General features: G+C 32.1%; 1 protein-coding gene across 3 annotated transcripts in view; it reads left to right on the forward strand.

Annotated features, from left to right (window-relative positions):
* Positions 1 to 3,079: 3,079 nt before the first annotated feature.
* The window catches only part of LOC139511304 (uncharacterized), a 33,007-nt gene continuing 11,344 nt past the window's right edge, over positions 3,080 to 24,742 (forward strand). For all 3 annotated transcript variants that reach the window (XM_071297930.1, XM_071297932.1, XM_071297931.1), the window contains exons 1-12: positions 3,080 to 3,198; positions 5,646 to 5,734; positions 6,189 to 6,260; positions 7,052 to 7,166; positions 14,163 to 14,218; positions 15,117 to 15,185; positions 15,717 to 15,837; positions 16,818 to 16,876; positions 21,284 to 21,346; positions 21,815 to 21,917; positions 22,764 to 22,825; positions 23,532 to 23,597. In XM_071297930.1, coding sequence (XP_071154031.1) covers positions 3,162 to 3,198; positions 5,646 to 5,734; positions 6,189 to 6,260; positions 7,052 to 7,166; positions 14,163 to 14,218; positions 15,117 to 15,185; positions 15,717 to 15,837; positions 16,818 to 16,876; positions 21,284 to 21,346; positions 21,815 to 21,917; positions 22,764 to 22,825; positions 23,532 to 23,597 — 912 coding nt within the window. In that variant the 5' untranslated portion in view covers positions 3,080 to 3,161. The remainder of the gene's footprint in view (positions 3,199 to 5,645; positions 5,735 to 6,188; positions 6,261 to 7,051; positions 7,167 to 14,162; positions 14,219 to 15,116; positions 15,186 to 15,716; positions 15,838 to 16,817; positions 16,877 to 21,283; positions 21,347 to 21,814; positions 21,918 to 22,763; positions 22,826 to 23,531; positions 23,598 to 24,742) is intronic.

Genomic DNA, 24,742 nt, shown 5'->3' on the forward strand with positions numbered 1-24,742 from the left:
AACATATTTCCGTTTTATTGACAAAATTGGGTGAGCAAACCAAACAGACATAACAGTGTATTGTGACAATACTTGCGATCCAGCAGCCAAACCGCTGTAAACATACATCACCGACACACACCACAACTGGCTATAAACCAAACATAACTAGAGTTTTAGAGCAAGTTCAAATAACAATTCCACTTAATATTTCAGTAAGAACTTCGAGTTAGACCCCAATTTTGTTTATAAGTCAAATTGTCATAAGAACATAAACATGAACTATAACTTGTTGATAAGCCACACCTCCTTAGATGTAAATGTTTGAAATTCTATCGTACAATTTTGTACGTGTGTGCTGGTTTTGAAAGGGTCATGGTTACCAAAATATTGTCCTTGTATTAAGTACTTATAAGATTAATTTGATTAGAGCGCCAACATGTACTAAAGGCTAGTAACACATGGGTCAGTTACGTATCGAGTTCGCAGACGGAGGATCAAATAAACCAAAAGGGTTGAATTCTTCTTTTAATGCCTCTTGCTAGTAATGTAATGTTCCATTGGAATTTTTGATTTTTTCAGGAATTTAATGAGAACGAAGATTGCAAAAATGTATCAGAACAATCTTTTGGTGAAACAAAAATGTAAAATAACAAAAAATACCAAACTCCGAAATTCTGAACGGCAAAATAAAAAAGCTCAAACTTATCAAACGAATGGATAACAACTGTCATATTCCTGACTTGGTACAGTCAAATATTTACGTAGAATATGGTGGTTGTATAGCTAGCTATCCCTCTCACTTGTATAACAGTCGCATAAAATTCCATTATATTGACAACGATGTGTAAACAAAACAAACAGATATAAAAGGTAAAATGTCAAAAATACGGGTACAGCAGTCTTTATTGTTTATTAAACGTGTTGTTTTCCTATTTTTACATCACTGGGTCGATACCTCTGCTGGTGGACTATCAGTCCCCGAGGGTATCTTCAGCTCAGTAGTCAACTATCAGTCCCCGAGGTTATTTTCAGCTCAGTAGTCAGTACTTCGGTAGTGACATGATTTAACAAACTTTTTCTAAAATTATCCGTTTATAAATTTTGAAATTATTAAGAAACTAAGGTTTCAACTCCCTCAGGCAAAGTTGACTTTAGATGTATTTGGCTATTAATTTTAGGTATTTTTTGTCATATAGCTCTTCAACGGGTTGTGTACTTGTACATCTTCTGATTTCAAATGTTTGACCTTGAGCGTTCCTGATGAAGGTAAATCCAGAAAAGCGCTTCGGACTCATGAAATTATTAAACGTGTTGTTTTCCATTTTTATTATCTTAAAACAAACATACATTATATTATTAAGTTAAAATGTAAAACAATAGGGGAACAGCAGTCAACATTGTGTTAGAATCTTAATCACTATAAAAACAAACAAATATGACAACAAAGAAAAAGATATATAGATAACGTGATCATCATAAACGGAAGAAAAGAACACAAAAAGCAAGCACTAAAATGTAACCTAAAATTGTATTAAGTCTATCGAATCTCATTCTTAAAAAAAACCACTTATTACTATTATAACGACTGATGGACCATAAACCGTATCAGTGAAACAGTGTTTATCAATTTTATACCTTGATTTGAAAATTGATGTCAATCCTTTTATTAATAATTTTTACTAAAGAAAATGCCTGTACCAAGTCAGAAATATGACAGTTGTCATCCATCCTTTTGATGTGTTTGAGCTCTTGATTTTGCCATTTGATTAGGAACTGTCCGTTTTGAATTTTCCTTGGAGTACAATATTTTTGATGATTTTACTTTCTTATCAAAGGTAGAAGATACAAGACATTGCTTAAATACATTCATCATAGAAACTGCGATTAAAATTTTATAACGTCAGATGCGCCTTTCGATTACAAAAGGCTCATTAGTGACGCTTGAATAAAAAAAATATTAATAAGGCCAATTAAAGGACTTAGTTGAAGAGCATTGAATACCAAAATTTCTGTAAGGTTTTACTTAATGCAGGTTAAGGTAGTTTTTTCCTGGAGGGAAACTATTTTATTGGATGTCCACCCTTTTGCTACCAAAATATAAAGACAAGAGGTATTGATGATGTTATGGTTAACAGTAATAATAGCATACTCATGGCTATGTCTGAATGGAAATCTTATACTCTATACAGGACTAGTCGACAGTATTGAGAATCAGTATGTTTAGTGTTTAAAATCATAGTTATTAGGGGGTTTGTACGATCTGAAGATGGTTGTAACATACCGACTCTTTAATCAATATTTAAGCAGTTATATGGAGTACATATTGATATACATTGTTTTTAAATTGAGTTCTCTTTCTTCATTTTCATGAGAGAGTGTTGCTCTTAACATGGAAGTTCAAAAACAACGGTTCGTATTGGCTAAATTTGAAGTAATAATAGAGTATCTGTTTCTACTTATACTTCTGCTTCTTCTACCGTTTAGTGACCGCCTTCAATATGTTGAAAATTATGCCACTTGTACTATGCATAACTTAATGGTAACGTAACTTTGATTATCTTAAAATTCTTCACATTAATAATATTAATATTTTTAAATGTTAGTACACATTTTGATTTTTTTAAAAGATAAAACTATTTTCACATGGTGCATTTATTAAATGTAGGTTTAGGTTGAGACAGCTGCTTTTATCATTTTTTCCATCTGTGTTTGGAGTTTGTACAAAACGCTTTGTTGGATCAGTATTTATAAAAAGCGCTCAAACTCCAAAAATGAAAATCAAGGTTGTATTAATACTTGATTAATTGAGCCCTGATATAAACTGAAAAAATTTGATAAATAATACAAATGACATCCCCTTTTACAAATATTCATGGTAGTTCTTAGCAATGCCTTGTGGCCATTCAATTGTCGATTAGGTTTGAATATCTTATTCATTTCAACTGTCTATTTCTAAGTGCATGAGTATATAACCTTTGAATTGATATTGTTTTTCTTTGGTCATTCAAAATTATGTGAAGGTGAAAGTTTGTACTGTTCATTGACTGCATTGTAAATTCTGTACTAAAACGCGTGACAATATAACCTTGTGAATGGATAAGAACTAGGTCAATACGTATATAGTGTATATCTTACCAATAGTAGGCGATACTAAGGACAATACATACAGACCTGTCATCATGTTGTTAACGGTAGCACTCATCAATGCTCTTGTTGGTATGTTATTATATAATGCATTATAAATGTCTTATCATTGAATTAGATACTAGTACGTAGTGAGATTACCGCCATGGATGTTTGCATATTATTATTTGTTTATTTTTCTATCTTATTTATCTGTCTGCCATATTTTCTTCTAACTTACGTTGTTTTGCTATATTATTTGAAATTTCTATATATATCTATCTTAGTAAGTGCAATTTAAGATGCTTCGACTTTTCTAATATACAAATTCGTTTAATATTTATAGTGGTTTACTTCTCTGCTTACAGTTAATTACATTTGCATTCTTAGATTAATAATAAAGAATTTGATTGAAATTAAACGACGATGAAGACAGAGTATGATTATGACTATAGATGGCGTAGAATTAAGAAACGTAATTTGTGTCTGATAACCAAATGACCCTATTTTACATTATAACTACACATACAAATTGATATAACTTATCTTCCCTGAATTTATTTCCTTAACGAAATTAAATTCAGAAAACTAATTAAACTTAGATAAAAGTGACATTTAATATGGGAGAGTTAATTTATAAACTTAAATTATCATTTCAACAATGTGAAGCATATCCATGAAACGAAATTTTTAGTCAGCGCAAAACATTGCTTTTAAAGACCTTCATCATGTGAAAGGACAAGTTTTCTAGATCGATACTGCTGCGGTGAACTGTCAGGTTTTTAACGGTCTTAATATACCTTGAATTTGATATTTAGTTAAATTGTATCATAAACTCTGAAGTGAATGATCTGGTTTTAGGCTCTTTAGTTGGGTTGATGTCTCTTTCATACATTCCATATTTTCATTCTTAATTCTAATATACCATGGCATTTCAAACAAGAAAATATTTGGTTAATGGTACCGATCTCAGTCATTTTTCAAGTTTTCGAACATTTTCAGAAGGCAAGAGAGGAAGATGATTAATATAAACTCATCATAACTATATAATATAACATAAATATATTTTACACTGACTAAAATGAATCCACTTAGTACATATAGAATTACTTTTTGTGTAATTTGAAAATTAATATTCAAGTTCAAAGGTCAATGAAATATTTTCATCTTTTTTGGTAGTTTCCATTGTTACCACAGCAATTTTGAAAAAAAACCATCTACACATAACAGACACCATTTTTTCAAGTTTCAATTAATTTGATCATTTAATCTTTGATTTATTAAGAAAATACAATAACAATGATTCCTACTCTGGATAAGCAAATGTCCTCATCATAGATACCAGGATTAACATTTTATATTTGCGCCAGACACGCATTTCGTCTTCCCATCAGTAACGCTCGAATAAAAAAAATTAAAAAGGCCAAATTAAGTATTAGGTTGAAGAGCATTAAGGATAAAACATTCTTAAACTTTTGCCAAACACAGCTAAGGTAATCTATTTCTAAAGTAGAAAAGTCTTATTATTTCTTATGTCACCAAACTTTTGTTTTGCATGACATATTATTGTTTGATATATAAAAATATATGCAGATCAAATTCTGGACTTGCAATGACAAAACTATCAATTGTTTGTAAATTCTGTAGACATTCACCTAAAGAGAAGGTCAAGAGATAAGGTATACATGTGGGTGAATCTAAACTATGGATTAGATATGTCATTACCGTTCAAATAAGTCAGAAGTGATTTTAGAAGGACAAGGACATGGTATATTTGTATATAACATACACGCATGATTCTCTTTCCAACTAATACCCAAATCTTATCATAATGACAGCGTTTATTGTAAATTTTCTATTTTTAAAGTGCACTGCCGGCTCTTATTTTCTTGTTTCTCGTTTCAATTGTTTTTTTGCCATTTTTGTTTCCGTGCTTAAATTCTGTTATAATTTCCTTTATTTTGAACAGCACCAAGTTTGAGGCAACTTCCATTTGATATCTCATCAATAAAAAGTATAATTAAAAAAGTACCCCAAAACCAGCCAAATTCAAAACGGAAAGTCAGTAATCAAATTGCAAAATTAAAAGCTCATACACATCAAACGAATGGAATTCCTGACTTTGTAAAGGCACTTTTCATATGTAGAAAATGATTGATTGAACATGGTTTTATAGCTTGCTAAACATCTATATGTATGACAGTCGTTATTGGGGATGATATGTTTCCGTTGTGAAATTAACTTATTTTCTAATGTTTTGAAGGTAATTATTTATAACAAACATCCGAGTTTTGTACATTTTTTTCCCTGTTGTTTTCATGGTATCATTGTACCATTTACGTCTAAAACGTAAATATTAATTTTAGCCTTTTAAAGCTTACGTTGAATCCGATTGAATTACGTTTATGTTTTCGTTATTGTCAAATGATATACGTTGACATACATGTTACATCAATGTGTTTTGGTAGATAGTTGTTTTACTACCAATCATTTCTCATCTTATGTTTATACATGATATTAGCATTACCGAATTTATAAAGTTTTAGCATCAGCAAAAAACGGTGATGACCACAAAGCACATGTAGATCATGACCTAGCCTGTTTTGCAACCCAATGTCAGCACGACGAGGTAACTATTGAATATAATGCTTGTCTGTTCATCATTTAGTTTATTGCGAGACATCTTGCACCTGACACAATTTATTTCTAACAGAAAACACAGTGTATATCTATTTCGTTTTTCAACATTTATCACTCTTCAGTATAACAACAACAACAAAAACCTGACTAAAACATTATAAAATATAAAAAAAAATGCTGTTAGGGCAAGACTTCGTTTCTTAAGATATTTAGAATTCTTAAAGCGATTAATGAGTAGGACAGTTAAGTATCGGAATTAGGGGTCAATTTGATATTGTTTGAATTAAAGGGTAGTTCATACTATCCTCGTCGTGTTGGTTTCGAGTATTTTCAATGAACGCAATTAAACGTTTGTTAACCAATGTTTTGTCTTGTTACAAAAATGTATTTACAAAATCCAACTAACAACGGGCTTAAAACAATGTTTACCCTGTTTATTTCAGTTGTGTAGAGTTTCCAACATGGGCGGCACTATTGATGGTCAGTGTATGTCGTCCCATCCTTTACCTCATGGAGTAAGTTATACAAACATTAAATTTCATTATGGAGTGACCTACATTCTGTTTGATTTAAATATTCCTTAATTAGTGTTAATTTGATAAAAAAAAACCAACAATTATGCGTTTAATGTAAACATTATGTTCGAAATTAAAACTATAAAAAAAACAAATGTTAACCATTAGGAACTAATATCCTTTAATTCGTTGGACGGCATTCTGTAGTTAAAATATAAATGCATGTTTATTTACAAAATGGAGGAGAAGCACTTAATGCTACACTGAGCAGAAAAGAGTGCTTAATTCCAGAGTTATGTATAAAACAAATAAAGAGATAAGTGCAAGTTGAAACTTGGAGTACTTTATAACAAATGTGTGCTGTCATTCATTCTATTCGAATATACTATCACCAACAACATAAAAATGTATTATTTTCAATTAATCAACAAACTAATGTAGTCATTTGATAAAGTCAAAAATTGTCCGATCTGCCTATTGTTTTACATCAAAAGTCAATACGATCGTTTTAAGGTCAATTCGGTCAACCTTACATTATTTTGCACTATAAGTCAGTTTTTTTAATGATTACGCATACATATAATCAGATTGTGAATGACACTCCCATTTTTGTTGTAAAAAAAAAATGGATATTTTTTTTCGAATATTTAATTATTTACATATACTCTTTATAAAATGAATTGAAACAAACAGCTCACTGTAACCTATCAAAACAGAAATGTTTGAAAGTAAAGTTGTCATTTTTATTAAATAAATAAATTACTGTAATGTGTTTCTCTTTTTACCGTTAGTTAGTATTTGGATGTCCACAAACCTTACTAGATGGAAACGATTGTTTTTGTAACACACACGACTGCATTCAACAGATGCAAACCCATATCAATCCTCAAGGACAATTTGCTAAAGGTTGGTATCAAATTGAATTAATTACATGAAAGCTATTTATTCCTGAAAGAATGTAAAAAAATGTAAAGATATGTATCTTCTTTATCGTCAATTTCTTGTTGTTGTTCGTCTGTGTTAATTATAACTGGTTATCTTAGATGCTCATAAAAAATAACAAGATTGTTATTGGCAGGAAATGGCCACAGCATTTATTAACAGATATGATATATGTACTATTATATTAAATGCATTTTGTGATATGATATATGTACTATTATATGAAATGCAATTTGTGACATGATATATGTACTATTATATGAAATGCAATTTGTGATACATGTAGATCTATGAACTAAAATTAACTGATAAAAATGCATATGTGTCTTTGAAAATGTTATATGATGATCGCCGAATATGTTTGAGGTGGCAGACCATATATGAAAAGGGGAAGTTCAAGATAAGCTATTAGCCCTGGAAATCAGAGGCTAATGCTATCATACGATTACAATAAGTCTGTAAACTGCAAATATGTTATCTAAGCGCAGCGAAATCTGCCATAAATCAAGCGACTAACCCTGGATATCAGAAGTTATCGCTACCAACGCAAAGTTTACATGTTTGAATGTAATAAATTTCTTTCCAAGTTATCCATTCAATTTCTATATGCATGTAAGTCCACTCCTCGTCCAGGATTCGTCTTTTTTCTTGAATGACCGTCTCGTCATTAAAACTTTTGTACATCTTTCCACATTGAGTGATGGTTTAATCGATGTAGACAATACAATTCTGAAATAAACAAACAAAACCAAACAGCAGTATCTTCCGTAGGAATTGCATTCTACTAATTTAAGGGAGGGTGGGCGGGTTTTAGAAGATAAATCTATGGCTAAAAATGCGTCTGCTTTTCCTAAATGTCGACGTCAAAAGGAGGATTATGGGTAAATCAATCACTTGCAAAGATCGATAATCCAACAAGAAACCAAATACTATTACTTGACGAAGTAGTATAACGACGGACAGTGGTATGAGCACTACCGATAACTGATTTAAAATTTAGATTTTAAATCCTATTATCTTAGATGCTCATAAAAAATAACAAGATTGTTATTGGCAGGAAATGGCCACAGCATTTATTAACAGATATGATATATGTACTATTATATTAAATGCATTTTGTGATATGATATATGTACTATTATATGAAATGCAATTTGTGACATGATATATGTACTATTATATGAAATGCAATTTGTGATACATGTAGATCTATGAACTAAAATTAACTGATAAAAATGCATATGTGTCTTTGAAAATGTTATATGATGATCGCCGAATATGTTTGAGGTGGCAGACCATATATGAAAAGGGGAAGTTCAAGATAAGCTATTAGCCCTGGAAATCAGAGGCTAATGCTATCATACGATTACAATAAGTCTGTAAACTGCAAATATGTTATCTAAGCGCAGCGAAATCTGCCAAATTGGCGGTGCTGTGACAATTTTAGCCTACAGTTAAAATTTTCACAGAACCGTCAACCGCCAATAAAATTGGGGGGAGCTGCGCATAGCTGTGCCATTTCAAGCAAAATTTGATTAAAATAATTTTCTGATAAATGAATATATGCCATTATATGGTATAAATTGTAAATTGATAAGTAACTATTTGTATTATTTATAAAACAGCACAATAACTCCGATGTTTCGTTTAACTGTTCACTAAGATCATATATAGGCATTTGTTACGGACAACGAGTCAACTATAAAAATTCAAAGCATGGAATAGTCGTCTGGAAAAGTAATGCTACCCGTCTTACTAGAAATTATTGTTTCTAGGGCTCCCTGTATTAAGTTCAGAAAAAAATGTTCTTCTCTTTGTTAAATACACCCTATCTTCTGCTAGAGACTCGTGTTTAGCTTTTATGTAAGGATATCGAATGTAACATCCATGCTTTGTCATGTGGACAACAATGAAGCTGTTTAACCGACGCCTGCATTTGTCCATACATTACAATTCCCATTATTTGACGACCGTCATTGCAGTCTTGGCAATAGAACTTGAGACCAAATAAAGTTGTATCAGGCAAATCAATATATAACCTTGACATAAATTGAACAAGCTAAAGATGAAAGTAACCTAATTTGATATTTTATATATATCATTTCCCAATGTGCACTATAATATAGCTGGGAAGATCTTAAAATCTTTGCATTATTTTAATGCGATTCTTCACCTTAGCGATAGTTAATCCATCGGTAAAAACAAACCTACCATCAAATTTTCACTCCCGACCTTTTCAAAGCCAAATAAGCTCCTCCCGGTCTTTGTGTTGCTACCAAAATCACATTCTTAATAATTGACGCCATATCCATCCAAACCCTTATAGGAGAATATACAAACAATTAAATGGGAATTCGTATATGTAACGCAAAAATGCACCCGCTTTCAAACGACCTAAATATTTTTATCGGATAATCCATCAACGACACAAGCTATCTCCATACATAGATATAGAAAGATGTGGTATGAGTGCCAATGAGACAAATCTCCATCCAAGTCACAATTTATAGAAGTAAACCATTAAAGGTCCATACCTATGTTGAATAAGTTCGACGAACAACGAGAATATTTAATACCTAAAGCATGTATAGATATTTTGAGTATTGCAGAAAATTGGTATTTAGTCAAACTAGCTAACCAACAAAAGACGAAATAGCGGTCCACCTACTACAAGTCTATCTGGCAATTAGCAAAGCAATAAAAGCCACTGGACATATACATTTGTCTAATTGCGCAGGACTGTGTATAGTTAACCCTCTACCAAACTGATCGGTCTTAGATGAAACCAAATGAATTTCTACATATTTCTTGTAAATTTTGACATCATTTTGTTTAAAGCATGATTTGTAGAACATGCATTGCTCATATTTTGAACTGTCAACTCCCCAACCATGCATAAAAAGACCACGTCAAGCCAAGGAAAAAAACCGCCTGGAATAGCCTAGCTTTGTATGCAGAACTTCATATACCTGATCATATTGACAAAATACGATGCAATATCTCTCTTAAAAAGTCAGCCTAGTGTCCATCTGAAGCAACCTTGAACGCTCAAAACCATCGCTTACTATTAATTTTTAGTAAAGTCTTCATAATCATTTAGCTTATTGTAAATGCTTAAGCCTGATCAAGCCTGATCGATGTGTACGTATTGTTGAATGAGCAAATCCTAATTTAACATATATGCAGTAAGAGCAACAATGTCCAGCAAGGACGAAAGCTATACTTTGGCAATACCGAAATCTTTCCTGAAACCATTTAACAAATTTAAAGCCCGGGTAAACTTTTCTGTACTATCAGCTACCGAATTGTTTATTTGAAAGTGTATTCCAGTTTCGAAATGACCATATGAAAGTTCATATTAGGAATGTCTGGTATAATAAATGCTTCCGGTCCCAATGTACGGGAACGGATCACCCGAAAACGAGACAGAGAATCTGCACCTGCATTACTTGAGCCTGGAATATACAACGCTCGAATCTGAAAATATTTACTCAGTAGTAACAATACTAGAGGACGAATCAACATCCTTACTAACTTTGATTTTGATATTTGCTTGTTAATTATCAAATATAGTGCTTGGTTTTATATATATTCTTAATAAATAAAAAAAATTGTTGCTAAATTGAGAGGTTCAAATTAACATTTAACAAACATTTAATAAGATTAAAAGTATCCGATCCCAGCTCTGGATTGATTTTCACATGATAATACGAACTTCCGTGCTTAAGACATTAAATTTATTTGCGGTAGTTTTTAACCTTCATATGATAACCTTAAGCCAAAAGTAAACCCCTCAGCCGGAGCTAGGAATCTACACCTTTGTATAACCCCCAAGTTACATTCTTTTAATTCAGTTATGTTTAATGGAGTCCACCCTTTATCCAATAGATGATACATCAGTTTGGATTCGAAATCAATACAATCCAAATTCTATACAAAAATAAACATAAGATAAATATCACAAAAATTCTCAATTTGATATCTCTTTAAGATCAATTGTAATTGCATTTGCTAAAAATTCACTTCATATTTTGCCCAGTATACGAGTTCGTACTGATGGGATACTGCAACGAGTTTCTTACACGTGCCTTTTATCTCGGTCTAAACTGAGGCCTAGTTTGCTTTAATCTTACATTTTGCCTGCCTTCAGGAAACAGTCTTGTCTGGGGCACTGAATCATAAGTGGGTGCTGATCAAAGCATCTTAAACAAGAATGAGTAAAATCACATCATTGATTCACGCATGAACCTTGGTAATTGAATGCGTAACATTTTAAGCGCCCAATGCTTATTGCCATTAACAATACTAGATGGAGGATACATATTGAGCAGCCATAAGCAAGGTCAACGACAGCCTAAAAACCAGCTGGATCCTGTGACATTCTGAGACGAAATTGTTCATTGTACGACTTCCATCCTAGTGCTGACCGCTTACCGCCTAGCCGTATACTATGCATGTACTTGAGTAAATCTTGAAAAACAGTCGAGTGAGCAGTAGTACAAAATATACTAATATAGACTAAAAACGCATCTGTCCAGTTACACAATGTACCTATTGTGTAAATTTTTTTTTTTTTTTTTTTTGCCGTCTTGGTTGTATTCCGGGGGAGGGGGAAGTAACTGACTATCTTTTCGGGTATAACTGTGCCGACAGCACTTTCCAAATCATACCCTGTTCTAACCAGAAAACATTGCAAAACATACCCTGTTCTAAACAGAAATATTGAAAAAAAAATCACCTGTTCTAGACACGCTCGGAAAATGTATACCTTGTTCATGACAGAGACCTATATTTTCTAGACTAGTTCAGAAATATAAAACCTGTCACCAAACAGTTTAATAATGTAAGCAAAAACATACTTGTGTCAATATCCAATATCCAATCTGTCCTTTTTAAATCGATTGTTTAAAAATAACCCTGTTCTAATCAGCAAAACATGAAAATAAAGGACCCTGTTTTTGTGTCACATTCGTATATATAAAAATATAGGAAGAACACCCCCCCCCCCCCCCCCACTTCCGGGGTATCAAAAGTTCCTGTGAAATAAGACTTTCTAATTACCCCTAGAAGAGGCCTGTGAATAAAGTAATGGTAAGGCCAGATCAACATATTCTCTTGAAATGTTTTAACTTAATATCGACATTTCTTGCAAGCTCATCATTATCCTTACTACACGGAGATGGGTTTTGAAAAAATTGGAAAATTACCTGATTATCATCAGCAGAACTAGAAGTAACGGTCGTGAATACCGGAGCCATAATCATAGACATAACCTCTGAACTGTGTAAAGTTGTTGCTACTGGACCCTCTATAGATCTGTTAACACCCGAATCTCCATCAAGTTTGAACGCAAAAAAGTTTTCTTAGCCGATGTTGACCACATTGCCGCCTCTTCCTACCAGATACCCTAAGCATTTTAAACTGAAAAAGACATGGTATGATAAATTATGTAAATATGTATATGAACATATAAGAATTAAAACAATGCAAAAGAAACAAACAAACAACAAAAAAACGTTAAAAAAAAACCCAACACATCTGCTGATTCTGCTGTGGCCGATCGTGTCTCCGAGCACGAGAAAAAAAAATTGAATATAAGATTTGCTAATGGCCCGTCCATCGTAAAACAACAATATTTTTTATTTTGTATTCAATAATCCAGCCATCTTAACATTTTAATGTGCGTCTCTAATCAACCAAAATAATGCTAAATTTAGATTTAGAAGTTTGCTCTAAATTTAAACTAAATTCAAATTGTCAAAATTGCATATCGGAAATAAAATTTAGAAATAATTCGAAGTAGAAGTAATTTATTTTCTTCTCAGAATGACGACAAAACCTGACCATGCCGTCTGCTAAGAATCATAATTTTGCCATGACCCTTCGACAATTGTATCCATCGAGTCAAAATAAACGACAATTAAATCCTTGATAAATATTGTTTGAAACAGTTTGTAAAAAAATAAGGTTTTTAACAACTTATGTGTCAGATTGGTGTCGATTTTTTAGAAGATAAATCTATGGCTAAAAATGCGTCTGCTTTTCCTAAATGTCGACGTCAAAAGGAGGATTATGGGTAAATCAATCACTTGCAAAGATCGATAATCCAACAAGAAACCAAATACTATTACTTGACGAAGTAGTATAACGACGGACAGTGGTATGAGCACTACCGATAACTGATTTAAAATTTAGATTTTAAATCCTATTATATTCAAACAACTTATATTAATATACTTTTCATAGACTAACTGATATGAGAATCAAAATATAAAAGTTATTCAAATAGCGTATTAACATACGTTATTACTGAAAAGAAATCATACCTTTTCTCATCAATCCCGCATCTGACCATATTATAACTGTTGAAGGTTCCTCTATGTACCAAATGTTTACTTTTTAAAAACCAGTAATTTACTTGGTTTTTAGCATCTTAGCAAAATGCACCAATCGGCAGTAGATAATAAGGGAATATTCAAAACTAATACGTCGAAGTAAAACTGACAAAAACCCACCAAAAAAAAAAGAATTACAACAAGAGACATGCCACCAAAACACTGCATAAAAAGTCAATTATCAACATTACGAACCTCAACAATAACAAGTATAAGGATCTAGAAGTTAAACACCATCACTCATGTCACTCGTAGTAATCCAAAGTGTGAGATGAGATTGTGTTGAGGATCATATGTTACAAAGGTATTCTATAAAGCTTAATCGACAAACTTCGAACTATACATGAATGAGTTGTTTGCGATAAAATTATACGAAAACAAATTATGAAATTAATTTGAATGTTTTCAATCTAAGTTGTAAAAAACTTGTTTTTTAACGTTGTACTTCATCAAAACAAAATGGCCGATTCCGAACGTGTCTTTTATGTTTGTTTTGAACTCTAAAAGTTATAGTTTCATGGTAGGATTCATGTCAGTCTTTCACATGTGTAACATTTTTTTGTAGCTGGCCACCATTCACTGACCCAATGCGGTGATAAAATATGTAAGCACGGCGATGAGGTCAGTATTGGTTTAATTTAGATGTAATTAACTCAGTCGTTATGCTAACAAGGATACGATAAATAACATTGTAGGTGCTCTAATCAAGAAGAGGCGTGATTACAAATAAATGAACAATGGAGAAAAATACATACATTAACAGATAAAGAAAGTATTGATCTACATAATGTCTGTTCTTGTCGAAACTGATCCTTCTCGTATTCTTTTTATGATGGGAAAAATAATACACTTTATTGTGGTTTTGATATTATGTTATTACTACCTACTACAAAAGCAACATTTATTATTAGATAATACAATATAATCTTTAATTGAAATGATTTAAAACAGGTATTGATTATTCATATCTCTGTTAAGTGTTTAACAGTGTCATTAACGTGGAATGGGTTAAAAAGATAGTATATTTGTCATTTATAAAGTTTTGTTTTACTTGAAAAACAAACCTCTTTATAAAAAGGAAATACTGATGTAAATTAAGGCAAATACGTTAATAATTTATTCACACATTGTACGTAAAATATAATGATACGGTTTTGATGTAAGTTCTAACTTTCTATGTCATACTCTTGGTTACATAGCTTAATTGTTAACAAACACACACCAATTCATGAAAAAATAAGAAAAACGTAGGCCATAAGGTATTTCTATGAATGATATATTTATATTCCATATGAAGTTCTTTGTTTAGTTCACGTCGTATAAATCGTTTCGGGAGGAGAGTTTCTTTTCCAAGACGGCAGCTAATCTTGATACTCGGATTTTCATTGGTACTAAATGCAGTTTAGAAAGGGTTCCCTTTGCAAGATCATGCTGATTGTGACATACATGTTGACTCAATTTCTGTTTAATTTTGTAATGGCCCTAATGTTTGGCTTTTATATGAATTTTAATATTTCAGATATGCAAACATGAAGTAAACAAAGACGGCAGACTTCATTCACACTGTATTGCGGAAAAGGATGCCACAGTAAGATATTTTAATAAGAATGCATTTTTTTTTTTTAAATTTTATTGATTTTTTTGGCAAACATATTTTAATGAACGGTTAAATTATTGATTGGTCAAAACAATCAATAACCATATTTTCTTTTTATATTTTTTAAAAAAACATTATAATTGTATTGATCAAATATTGCTTGTTACAAAAACGATTAGCAAGCTTCTTTTGGTGCACCCTGTTACAATCCACTGACTATACAGAGATTAATCAGCTGATTTGATTTATTGACGTATTATACATTTTGTGAAGTTAACATTAGAATAACAATACTATAAAATTATTCATTCTAATTTTTAATTACATTGCACTTATTACCTTATCTCTATTTGTGTCTAAACTAACCAACAAAACAAAACGTAATCTTGGTTTTTAAATTTGTTTATTTGCGTCTATTAATATATGCGAAATTCATTCCTCACACATTTTGTATTTACTTGAAGCATGGGTGTGCTTTGTGAAATCTTAATATCATTTTGTTTATATAATCTTTTTTTGTAGCATCACGACCCTAACCCACAGTTTGGCTGTACAACTTTACCAACAGAACATCATCCTTGCTATTGTAGGAATGATGTGTGTAACACTAATTTATACAATAATCTTTACCAACAAAATCAAGGTGACTGTTACATTTATATAATTAACAGCTATAGATAAAATACACATTCGTTGTGTAACATATAACGTTTTACAGAAAGCTAATTAAGTCGAAAAGCGAAGGAATTGTTTATTAATACAGCTTTAGGAATTCAGCAAACTGAATTGCTTGTATTACAAGTTTGAGATCTAATTAGATTGCGAACATATACATTTTCCTGTTCCCTCTATTATAAAGTGTGTGATTAGGATTACTCATCCCATCTCATGTCAATGAAGGTAATCACAGGCTAAACCACTTATCGTCAAGTTACTCATTCCGTTTGTCTCATAAGTCACACACTGCAAACGAGATAACATAGATACCGTAGAATTGAAATTGAAGAAACACAGATTATAAGGGTTGTTAACCAGAATACAATATTTTGAAATTAATGCAAGATACTTTTTAAAAATGTAAGAGTCCATACCACGCCACCGATGATCTAATCTCAACAATCAACCGAGATGTGAATAAATCTTGTAACAATCTAAAACCAAGGAAAACATTGTGATGATCTAGAAAAAGAGACCTTGAAATCAATAAGCTACACAGTGGACAACATTAAAACGACGAAAATTACAAATAACAAAAAACACAAAACACAAACATAACATGTTAATATAACGACTTAGCAACACGACCCACTGAAAAAGGTTTTGAACTCAAAAACTTAATAGCTTAATAGCTTAAAAACTTAACAATTCCTACTTTATATGTTGCACCCGAAGTTTTCAAAATTTAGGAAAAACACGGCTGCATTCGGTATTTCACTATTTAAGATAAGAGGACAGGATCGTATGTAAGCACAATATTGATCAAAAATTTAAGGTTGCGATGAGTTCAACTGTTCCATTTGACCTTTGTCAGTTAACTATTAATATAAATTGCGGACACCATAGAGATATGGCTAGAAAAAAGGTATTTTTGCGCTGTATGGTTCAAATTCTTTTGTTTTTCAGTTCAAGCTCATCACCAAGAATTGCTTTGTGGAGATCATGTCTGTCATGGTGGTCATCAGGTATCTGATAAACTATCTTTAGAAACTGTTACAGTAACTGTTAATAATAATTATTATTACAATATCAATCAAAAAGGTTTTATGGCAATTAATATGTTGGAGATTGGAATAACGCGAATGAAAATTGTTGAGAATGTATAAATTATATATTAAATTTTGTTTGATTCAACATTAGTAGTATAACTGGAAAACGAGAAAGTAAATATAGGTTTACACTGCCGATCGGACCAACTCGATCAATCTCGATCAAGACAAATTAAGCGATCGGGAGACTGGTCTGACTCAATCGACAAGAATGTTCGGGGTGGTCTACCTTGGTCGTCATCGATTTGTCTTTCTTCCCGAGAGTTTTTGACATGTCAAAACATTCGAGTAAGAATCGAAAAGCATGTCACTTGAGAAGAGATCGAAAATTCGTCGAGTAGCGGTCGAATTCATCTGGAATGGATCGTGTAGAGATCGAGTTTGGTTGTAATAAAAATAGTTTACCGATCGGTACTCGATCAGTTTGATCTTTGTTCGACTAATATCCGATCCTTTCCCGATAAACGCCAACCTGTTAGTTATGTGATCCAGATTAACTCGACCAATGCCCGATCGCTTCACGATCACTGTGACTTCTATATTTTTTACATCCCAGACCAACTCGACCAATATCCGATCTCTACGCGACGACATTCGACCACTCTTCGATCTCTATTCGGCCATACACGAGTATATATGACTGATACACGATTCTCTAAAAATGTGTGCAGCTCTGATTAACTCTCATAACTTTGCTTCAGCAAAAATATATTGTCACTATTTGTTTTCAACTGTACACAAATTCCGCTGTGTACAGTACGCGTCTGTCCTTTTGCAAGGAGGTGTAAAATTTTAAAAGAGAGACCAAAGATACCAAATGAACAACCAAACGCAAAGGTCGAACACAAACCGACACAGTCATAGCGAAAAACAAAAGCCGACGAGAAGACAAACAGAAATCTACATAACACAACATAGAAAACCAAAAACTTAGCAACACGAAACCCAATAAAACCTGGGATGATCTCAGGTGTTCCGGAAGGGAAGTAGATCCTACAGTGTGGCCCCAGCAGATTTTTCAAATATGAAAGTAATTGTGCATTAAAGTCATAAGAAACGTGTGTAATCGTCATTTTTTTTTCAATTGGTCAGTGTTGTTGTGAAAATATGGCAGGTAATTAAAGTTCGGGTTTTGAAGCCGAAGTATAACGATTGTCACCTGTTTGTCAACAGTCGACAAAAAATAAAAAAAAAGCATTGAAATTGAGCACGTGTTTAACATGTAAATTCAGATAATAGTTTATTTTAAGGACATCCATGCGTATTGTGATCACCGGATTTTTACGAGATGGGTCACACTGAGGTCACTTTGCATACGGAAAATATGTCGGGGGAATTAAAATAAAGTAAACTTCTTCTAAATATGAATAAATTAAAGAATTTTCTTCAGAAATAAATATATGTACATAAGTTTTATAATGAAAGCTATCCATTGAGTTATAAAAAAACATATGCATTATTATTTTTTGATTTGAGGTTTCTTATGACTTTAAAATTGATCATTTGACAGCTGATGACTATTTTAGCCTTCAAAGTTAGTTTTCTAGAACATCAATATTATATTTTACCTGTTTAATGATTTTTTTTTGTTTGCCTGTCCGTACTTTCGTATGTCCAGAAATTTTTGTAAGATAAACATAAGAAGATGTGGTACAACTGCCAATGAGACAACTCTCCACAGGATACCAAATGACACAGAAATTAACAACTATATGTCACTGTACGGTCGAATGTTTACACACAATTTTTTCATACGCTTTTTGACGCAATTTCATAAAAAAAAATGAGACGAAAGACAAATGATTTTTTTTGAATTCGTGTTAGATATATATAAACAATTTCAGAAAAGGTATCCTCCATTCTATTTTTGGACAAATTTTTGAAAAAAATATGTAACATCTATACCCCCTTTTTGCAATATTATTAGTAAATTAAGCAGGTTGTGGCCATGGATACACCAACAAGAAATATATTGAACCATTCAACTACTAGGTATCAGATCTATTGAAAATATTGATTACATACATATATGACACAAACAGTACATGAATGCTTATTTTGTTAGAAAGCAAGGAAAAGGGAATGGTAAAATTTATGTATATTGCTATCGGACATCAGTACTTATCCAGTGACACATTTCATTTTGAAGAAAAGAGCAGTAAAACTCCTTTTTCCCAAATCAGCGTCCTACTTTACTTTCAGGGAGTTTTATAAACATTGGGGTCCTTTGTGTTCAGCTCCTGCAAATTTTTTGCCACTTGATTAAGTACTTTCCGTTTTGAATTTTCCTCGGAGTTCAGTATTTTTGTGAGTGCAATTTATACTGCACAATGGTCGCCGTATCACACTGCATCACCTTGACTTCTCTGCACTTTTAGCTGTCTACCCATTTTTGATCGTCTTCTATCATCCCTTCAAGCTCCGTCACAGCTATTAACCTGTCTTATCTGAGCTCTAATTATAACCTCCTAGCCAAATAATCCAACTGCTTTATTTCCATGTAAATATTTTAGATGTTTATTTTACTCAGACCTTCTGTGAACTACTGAATCTAACCAAATAAACGGGGAATGTGTCCATGGAACACAGAATGCGATAAAACCCCAGCTTGCATATAACGTTACAAAGAGTAATTAACCAAGAACAGTAAAAGTGATGCCACCAAAATTCGCACTTGATCCGTGTTTTATGATATTAATCATTGTGTATACGTTTCATAAAATTTGGTGGAGGAAAAATACAAATAGAGAACGGAAACTAATTGTTGGGACGTACTTATATGTTCTCACGGACGGAGTAGGGTAACAAATAATGCCTCCTCCGCTGCAACGGGTGATATACTAAAATAAATCAGACGTTTTTATGCTGAAATTGTACATACTCGACCAATGCCCAACTTTCCCTACGACCCCTTTACGATCAAGTCGATCTGTTCTGGTAGAGATCAGGCTGAGATTGAGTATAGTTGATTTGGTCTAGCTTGTCGAGTCAAAATCGTGTAGAGATCGTGAATTGGTCGGATTTATCGAATATGTATTTATTTACATTAGTGGTTTGGTTGTAGTGTCCTGATGGAGTCATCAAGGAGTCGTGAATGGTCGTGTTAAGTTCGTGCTCAGTCGTAAAGCAGTCGGGTAGAAGTCTTAGATAGGCCCGATCAAGAATTAAGTCTTGCTTGGTCGTAGACAATTGTACAATCGGGATAATCGAGTTGATCTGATCGGCAGTGTGAACCTAGCTTAAACCACCTGCGTAAAAAGTATCTGCGAAAAAAATGGTTTACAGCAATATAAAGAAATGATACGAATTAAGATAAATAACATCAAGTTATAACAATACAAATAAATGATGATACCATAAAAGTAGTAATAATAAGAATAAAACGAACGCTTCTTTTATTAACAAGTAATGTACAAAATTAATATGAACGATTTTAATATATTAGAAACTTACCAGTATTCAAAAATTATACAGAAATATACAGAATGATTAATTGTTATCTGACAAAATATTGAGATGTGAAGTAATTATAAAAACCATAAGCAATTGACTAATGGATTGGGATGTTAATGAATATAGGTCATCGTACTGCCTTCAACAACATGAACAATGCACAAAACCTAAACTGCTTAGTACGCGTCAAATGAACAAGCATGACAAAAAGGGTATAAAACAGATGTGTTAGGCCGCTATCGGTTATCATAACCAAAATATAGGATAGAGAATTAACAGCACAAAAAAAATCGTTTAAGAAAAGGTTTACACTACGCTTTACAAAACATTTCCAGAAACAAATAATAAAAGACACCAAGCACCGACCTATGTGCTCCTTATATTTCCTTTAGCCAATATACTATAGCTACATCATTCCAAGAAAGAGTGTTTAACATTTTTGCATCAAACATTAGGGCAAAATTTTTATTAAAGAGAGACGAAACATACCAAAAAGACAATCTAACTCATAATTTAAAAATTAACCGACAACGCTATAGCCGAAAAAGAAAAAAACATGCAGAAGAAATCCAGTGCACAAAACACAACCTAGAAAATTAAAGACCGAGCAACACAAACCACTCCAAAATATGGGGTGAAAAAGACTTCTTTCGGAAGGGAAAGCAAATCCTTCTCCACATGTGGATTCAGTCATGTTGCTTATTTTAGTACTTATCCGGTTATAATTCTAATTTGAGAAGTCACATTATGCGAAAAGTGTATGCTTTATGTCATAATTGTGGTTTTTTTTTAATGTACAGGCTTATCTCATATTTCATCAATATTAAAATAAAAATAAAATCCTTATATGTTTATTTATGGCCTTTGCAGAGATGTGTAATAGAAGAGAGTTGGGACCAACATTTACATTTGAGATGTGAAGACCATAAGGATGTAAGTATTCATATATACAAACATGACGTACGTTCACAACAATAAAAATCAAACAAAAACACCTTCAGAACAAACTTAAAAGCAACAGGAGCATGCATAAAACAATGAAACAAACTATATGTCAGGAAATGAAATACTCTTAGAATAATTCTATCAAATTAGAACAACAACAAATAAATTATGGTTACTGTTGCCTCCTATCTCTGTTGTCTGACTTTTGCATTCGATCTTCACTCAACTTTTAAATAATAATTTATGTCATATTGTTTACTATGTGTTGTTTCATGATGTGGCTAAAGTTGAATTTGTTAAAATTAAGATAAACAATTGCAATAATCCCCAGACAGGATGATGCATTAGAAACGGAAGATTATAATTTACTAAAAAAAATGATTAAATTGCATTTTTCATAAATGAATTCTTCAGTAAGCAAACACTCTGTTTGTATTTTATTTTTCTCATTTTCAGCATCACACACCACATTGTTTACCCAATTTATTGAGTGCTGGCAAACGTTGTTTCTGTGACACAAGAATTTGTGTTGACCACACACTCATTTCACTTGTCTCAGGTATTTAATTATTATAGTATTACCTGATTTTAATATTTGATAGTTATCAGGTACCAGGCTTATAATTTGATACGACAGACTCGCCTTTCCTCTGTATAAGACTCATCAGTGCCTCTCAGATAAAAGTAGTTAGAAAGCCAAACAATTATAAAGTTGAAGTGCATTGAGGGCCCAAAATTTAATAAAGTGGTGCCAACTACGGTTTAGCTAATCTTTGCCTATGATAAGACAATCTTTAGCATTTTGAATAATTCATACTTTCACAATAGTAAATTTATAAAACCATGCATTTTCGGGATTAGAACATCAGTTATCTAATTAGAGCTATATTTTTGATATATAGAGAAATAGCTGCGTTTTGTATTTAACATTTAACTGGCATATCAATTTGCGAAGGTACTTCTGTGGTTGTTCTGTCTTTGTCCTTATTTAAAGAAATAGTTCAATCAAATAAACATACCAGATTATCTGGGTAAAAAGTAAAATAACAAAATTACCGAACTCAAATGAAAATTCAAAACAGAAAGTAGCAAAATCAAAAGCTCAAACTCATTAAGCAAATGTAAAACGCCTGTAATGATCTTTCCTTAGTTCAGGCATTTTCTTATGTAGACAATCATGGATTAAACCTAATTTAATAGCTACTAGCTATACCTGTTACTTGTATGTCATTCGCATTAAATTCCATCAAAAGAGGGGAAAGATACCACAGGGACAGTCAAACTCATAGATCGAAAATAAACTGACAACGCATTCATTTATTATAGACAGATAATATTATATAGTTTGAATAATACTATTGTACATGGAAATTAATAAGTCGATGTATATATAATTCTATTATAGGACATCAAGTTACAGGACTTATTTGTGCAGATCATGATGATCATGTCTGTCATGCAAACCAGGTAATTTTAAGTATTCATATCGATTTATCTACAGATTAATAACACATGAATTGTACGTGCCAAGTGAAAAAAAGTTAATCATTTGATTGACTGATTCGATCCACAAAAATCATTCTTATACATGTAAAAATGACGGTTAACATATATTGTTGATGTATTATACGAAGTTAAACAGACCTAGAACAGTCCAATTGCACGAGTTCGCTATCTAATTTATATCTATATTTATGTTTATATCCCTGATATGGCCATCGGAGGTCTTCGGAGTTCAACTCGATAGTTGATTCTAGTCTAGATTTAAATAGACACAAGACGAAATTACATATTACCAAAGTCGTTTTTTTTTTTACTTTTTATAAAAGACAAGGTTCGATAAGGCCCGTTTTTTGTCACCCTTTTTCTCATTTTTCAAATTTTGTTTTGGAAAGCTACTGTAGTTCGATAATGTGTAAAAAATATAAATAATTATTCATGTTAAAGGAATTGTGCAGATGTCTGGAACAAAAGTTAAGTTTGTCCTTATATAGAAGTATACAACAACAAATAATGTATGTTTGGTCCCTTTGAAGAAAAAAAACTCATATGCAGAAGATTGATATATAAATGAAAAGTTTTATGGCAAATTAAAATCTAACGAGCGAAATGAACGGTACTGAGTGTGTCTTTAGTTGTTATATTTACAATCAATTGTGTTATATTTCATTAGGTGTGCGAAATCTTCCATGATCTTAATGGCCACTTTAAAAAACATTGTGTGAATCGACACACGGGTGTAAGTATAGTATATATAACTGTAGTTTAAAATCATAATTTGATACTTTGTATAATGCATTTAGCTATTGGTATAAAAAGAAGATGTGGTATGATTGCCAATAAGACAACTATCCACAAAAGACCAAATTGACACAGACATTAACAGCTATAGGTCACCGTACGGCCTTCAACAATGAGCAAAGCCCATACCGCATAGTCAGCTATAAAGGGTCCCGATAAGACACTGTAAAACAATTCAAACGAAAAAACTAACGGCCTTATTTATGTACAAAAAAATGAACGAAAAACAAATATGTAACACATAAACAAACGACAAACCACTGAATTGCAGGCTCCTGACTTGGGATAGGCACATACATAAATAATGTGGCGGGGTTAAACATGTTAGCGGGATCCCAACCCTCCCCTAACCTGGGACAGTGGTATAACAGTACAACATAAGAACGAACTATAAAAATCAGTTGAAAAACGCTTAACTCATCAGATGGACAAAAATAATTCATATAGCTGTTCGTGTATTTTATCTCAAACAATATTTGCTCTTAAAAGTCTGGGTTTGAGGTTTAAAAAATGCGCTGCAGTCGCACGAAAATTACCAAAAGTTATCTTACTTTCATCGATATTTGTGTAACCTCTTATAAAAAATGAAAGAAAAATATTAAAAACCAATTGTTCAGAGAACAATGAAGGTCTTTCAACCAAAACAATGTATTTTAATATGAAAGTTGTGAAATTAAGTTTAAAATGTAATTTCAATCGTCAAATGATAGCTTACTGTACGCTGATTCCAAAAATATATGGTTTCTATACAATATTTTTTAAATAAGGGAGATAATTTCTTACTTCCGGTTTAAAAAAATATTATTTCCGATAATTTTTGAATATTTACTTGACACTGATTCCAAAATTATCTGGTTCTATATACTTTTATATTAATAAAGTGCAATAAATAGCTACTTCCGGTTTACACATGGTCACTTTCGGTTGGTTTTTCAAGGTTAAATGGTTTGATACCGTTTGCCAAAAGTCTCATGGCTTTATCATGTATACATATGAGGTAAAAGCATATGAAAATTCCAAGTCAGGAATATGACATTTCTTGTCCATTCGTTTTTGATGCGTTTTGTTATTTGATTTTGCCAT

The sequence above is a fragment of the Mytilus edulis genome, chromosome 2, assembly GCF_963676685.1.
Source record: "Mytilus edulis chromosome 2, xbMytEdul2.2, whole genome shotgun sequence".
Taxonomy (NCBI): domain Eukaryota; kingdom Metazoa; phylum Mollusca; class Bivalvia; order Mytilida; family Mytilidae; genus Mytilus; species Mytilus edulis.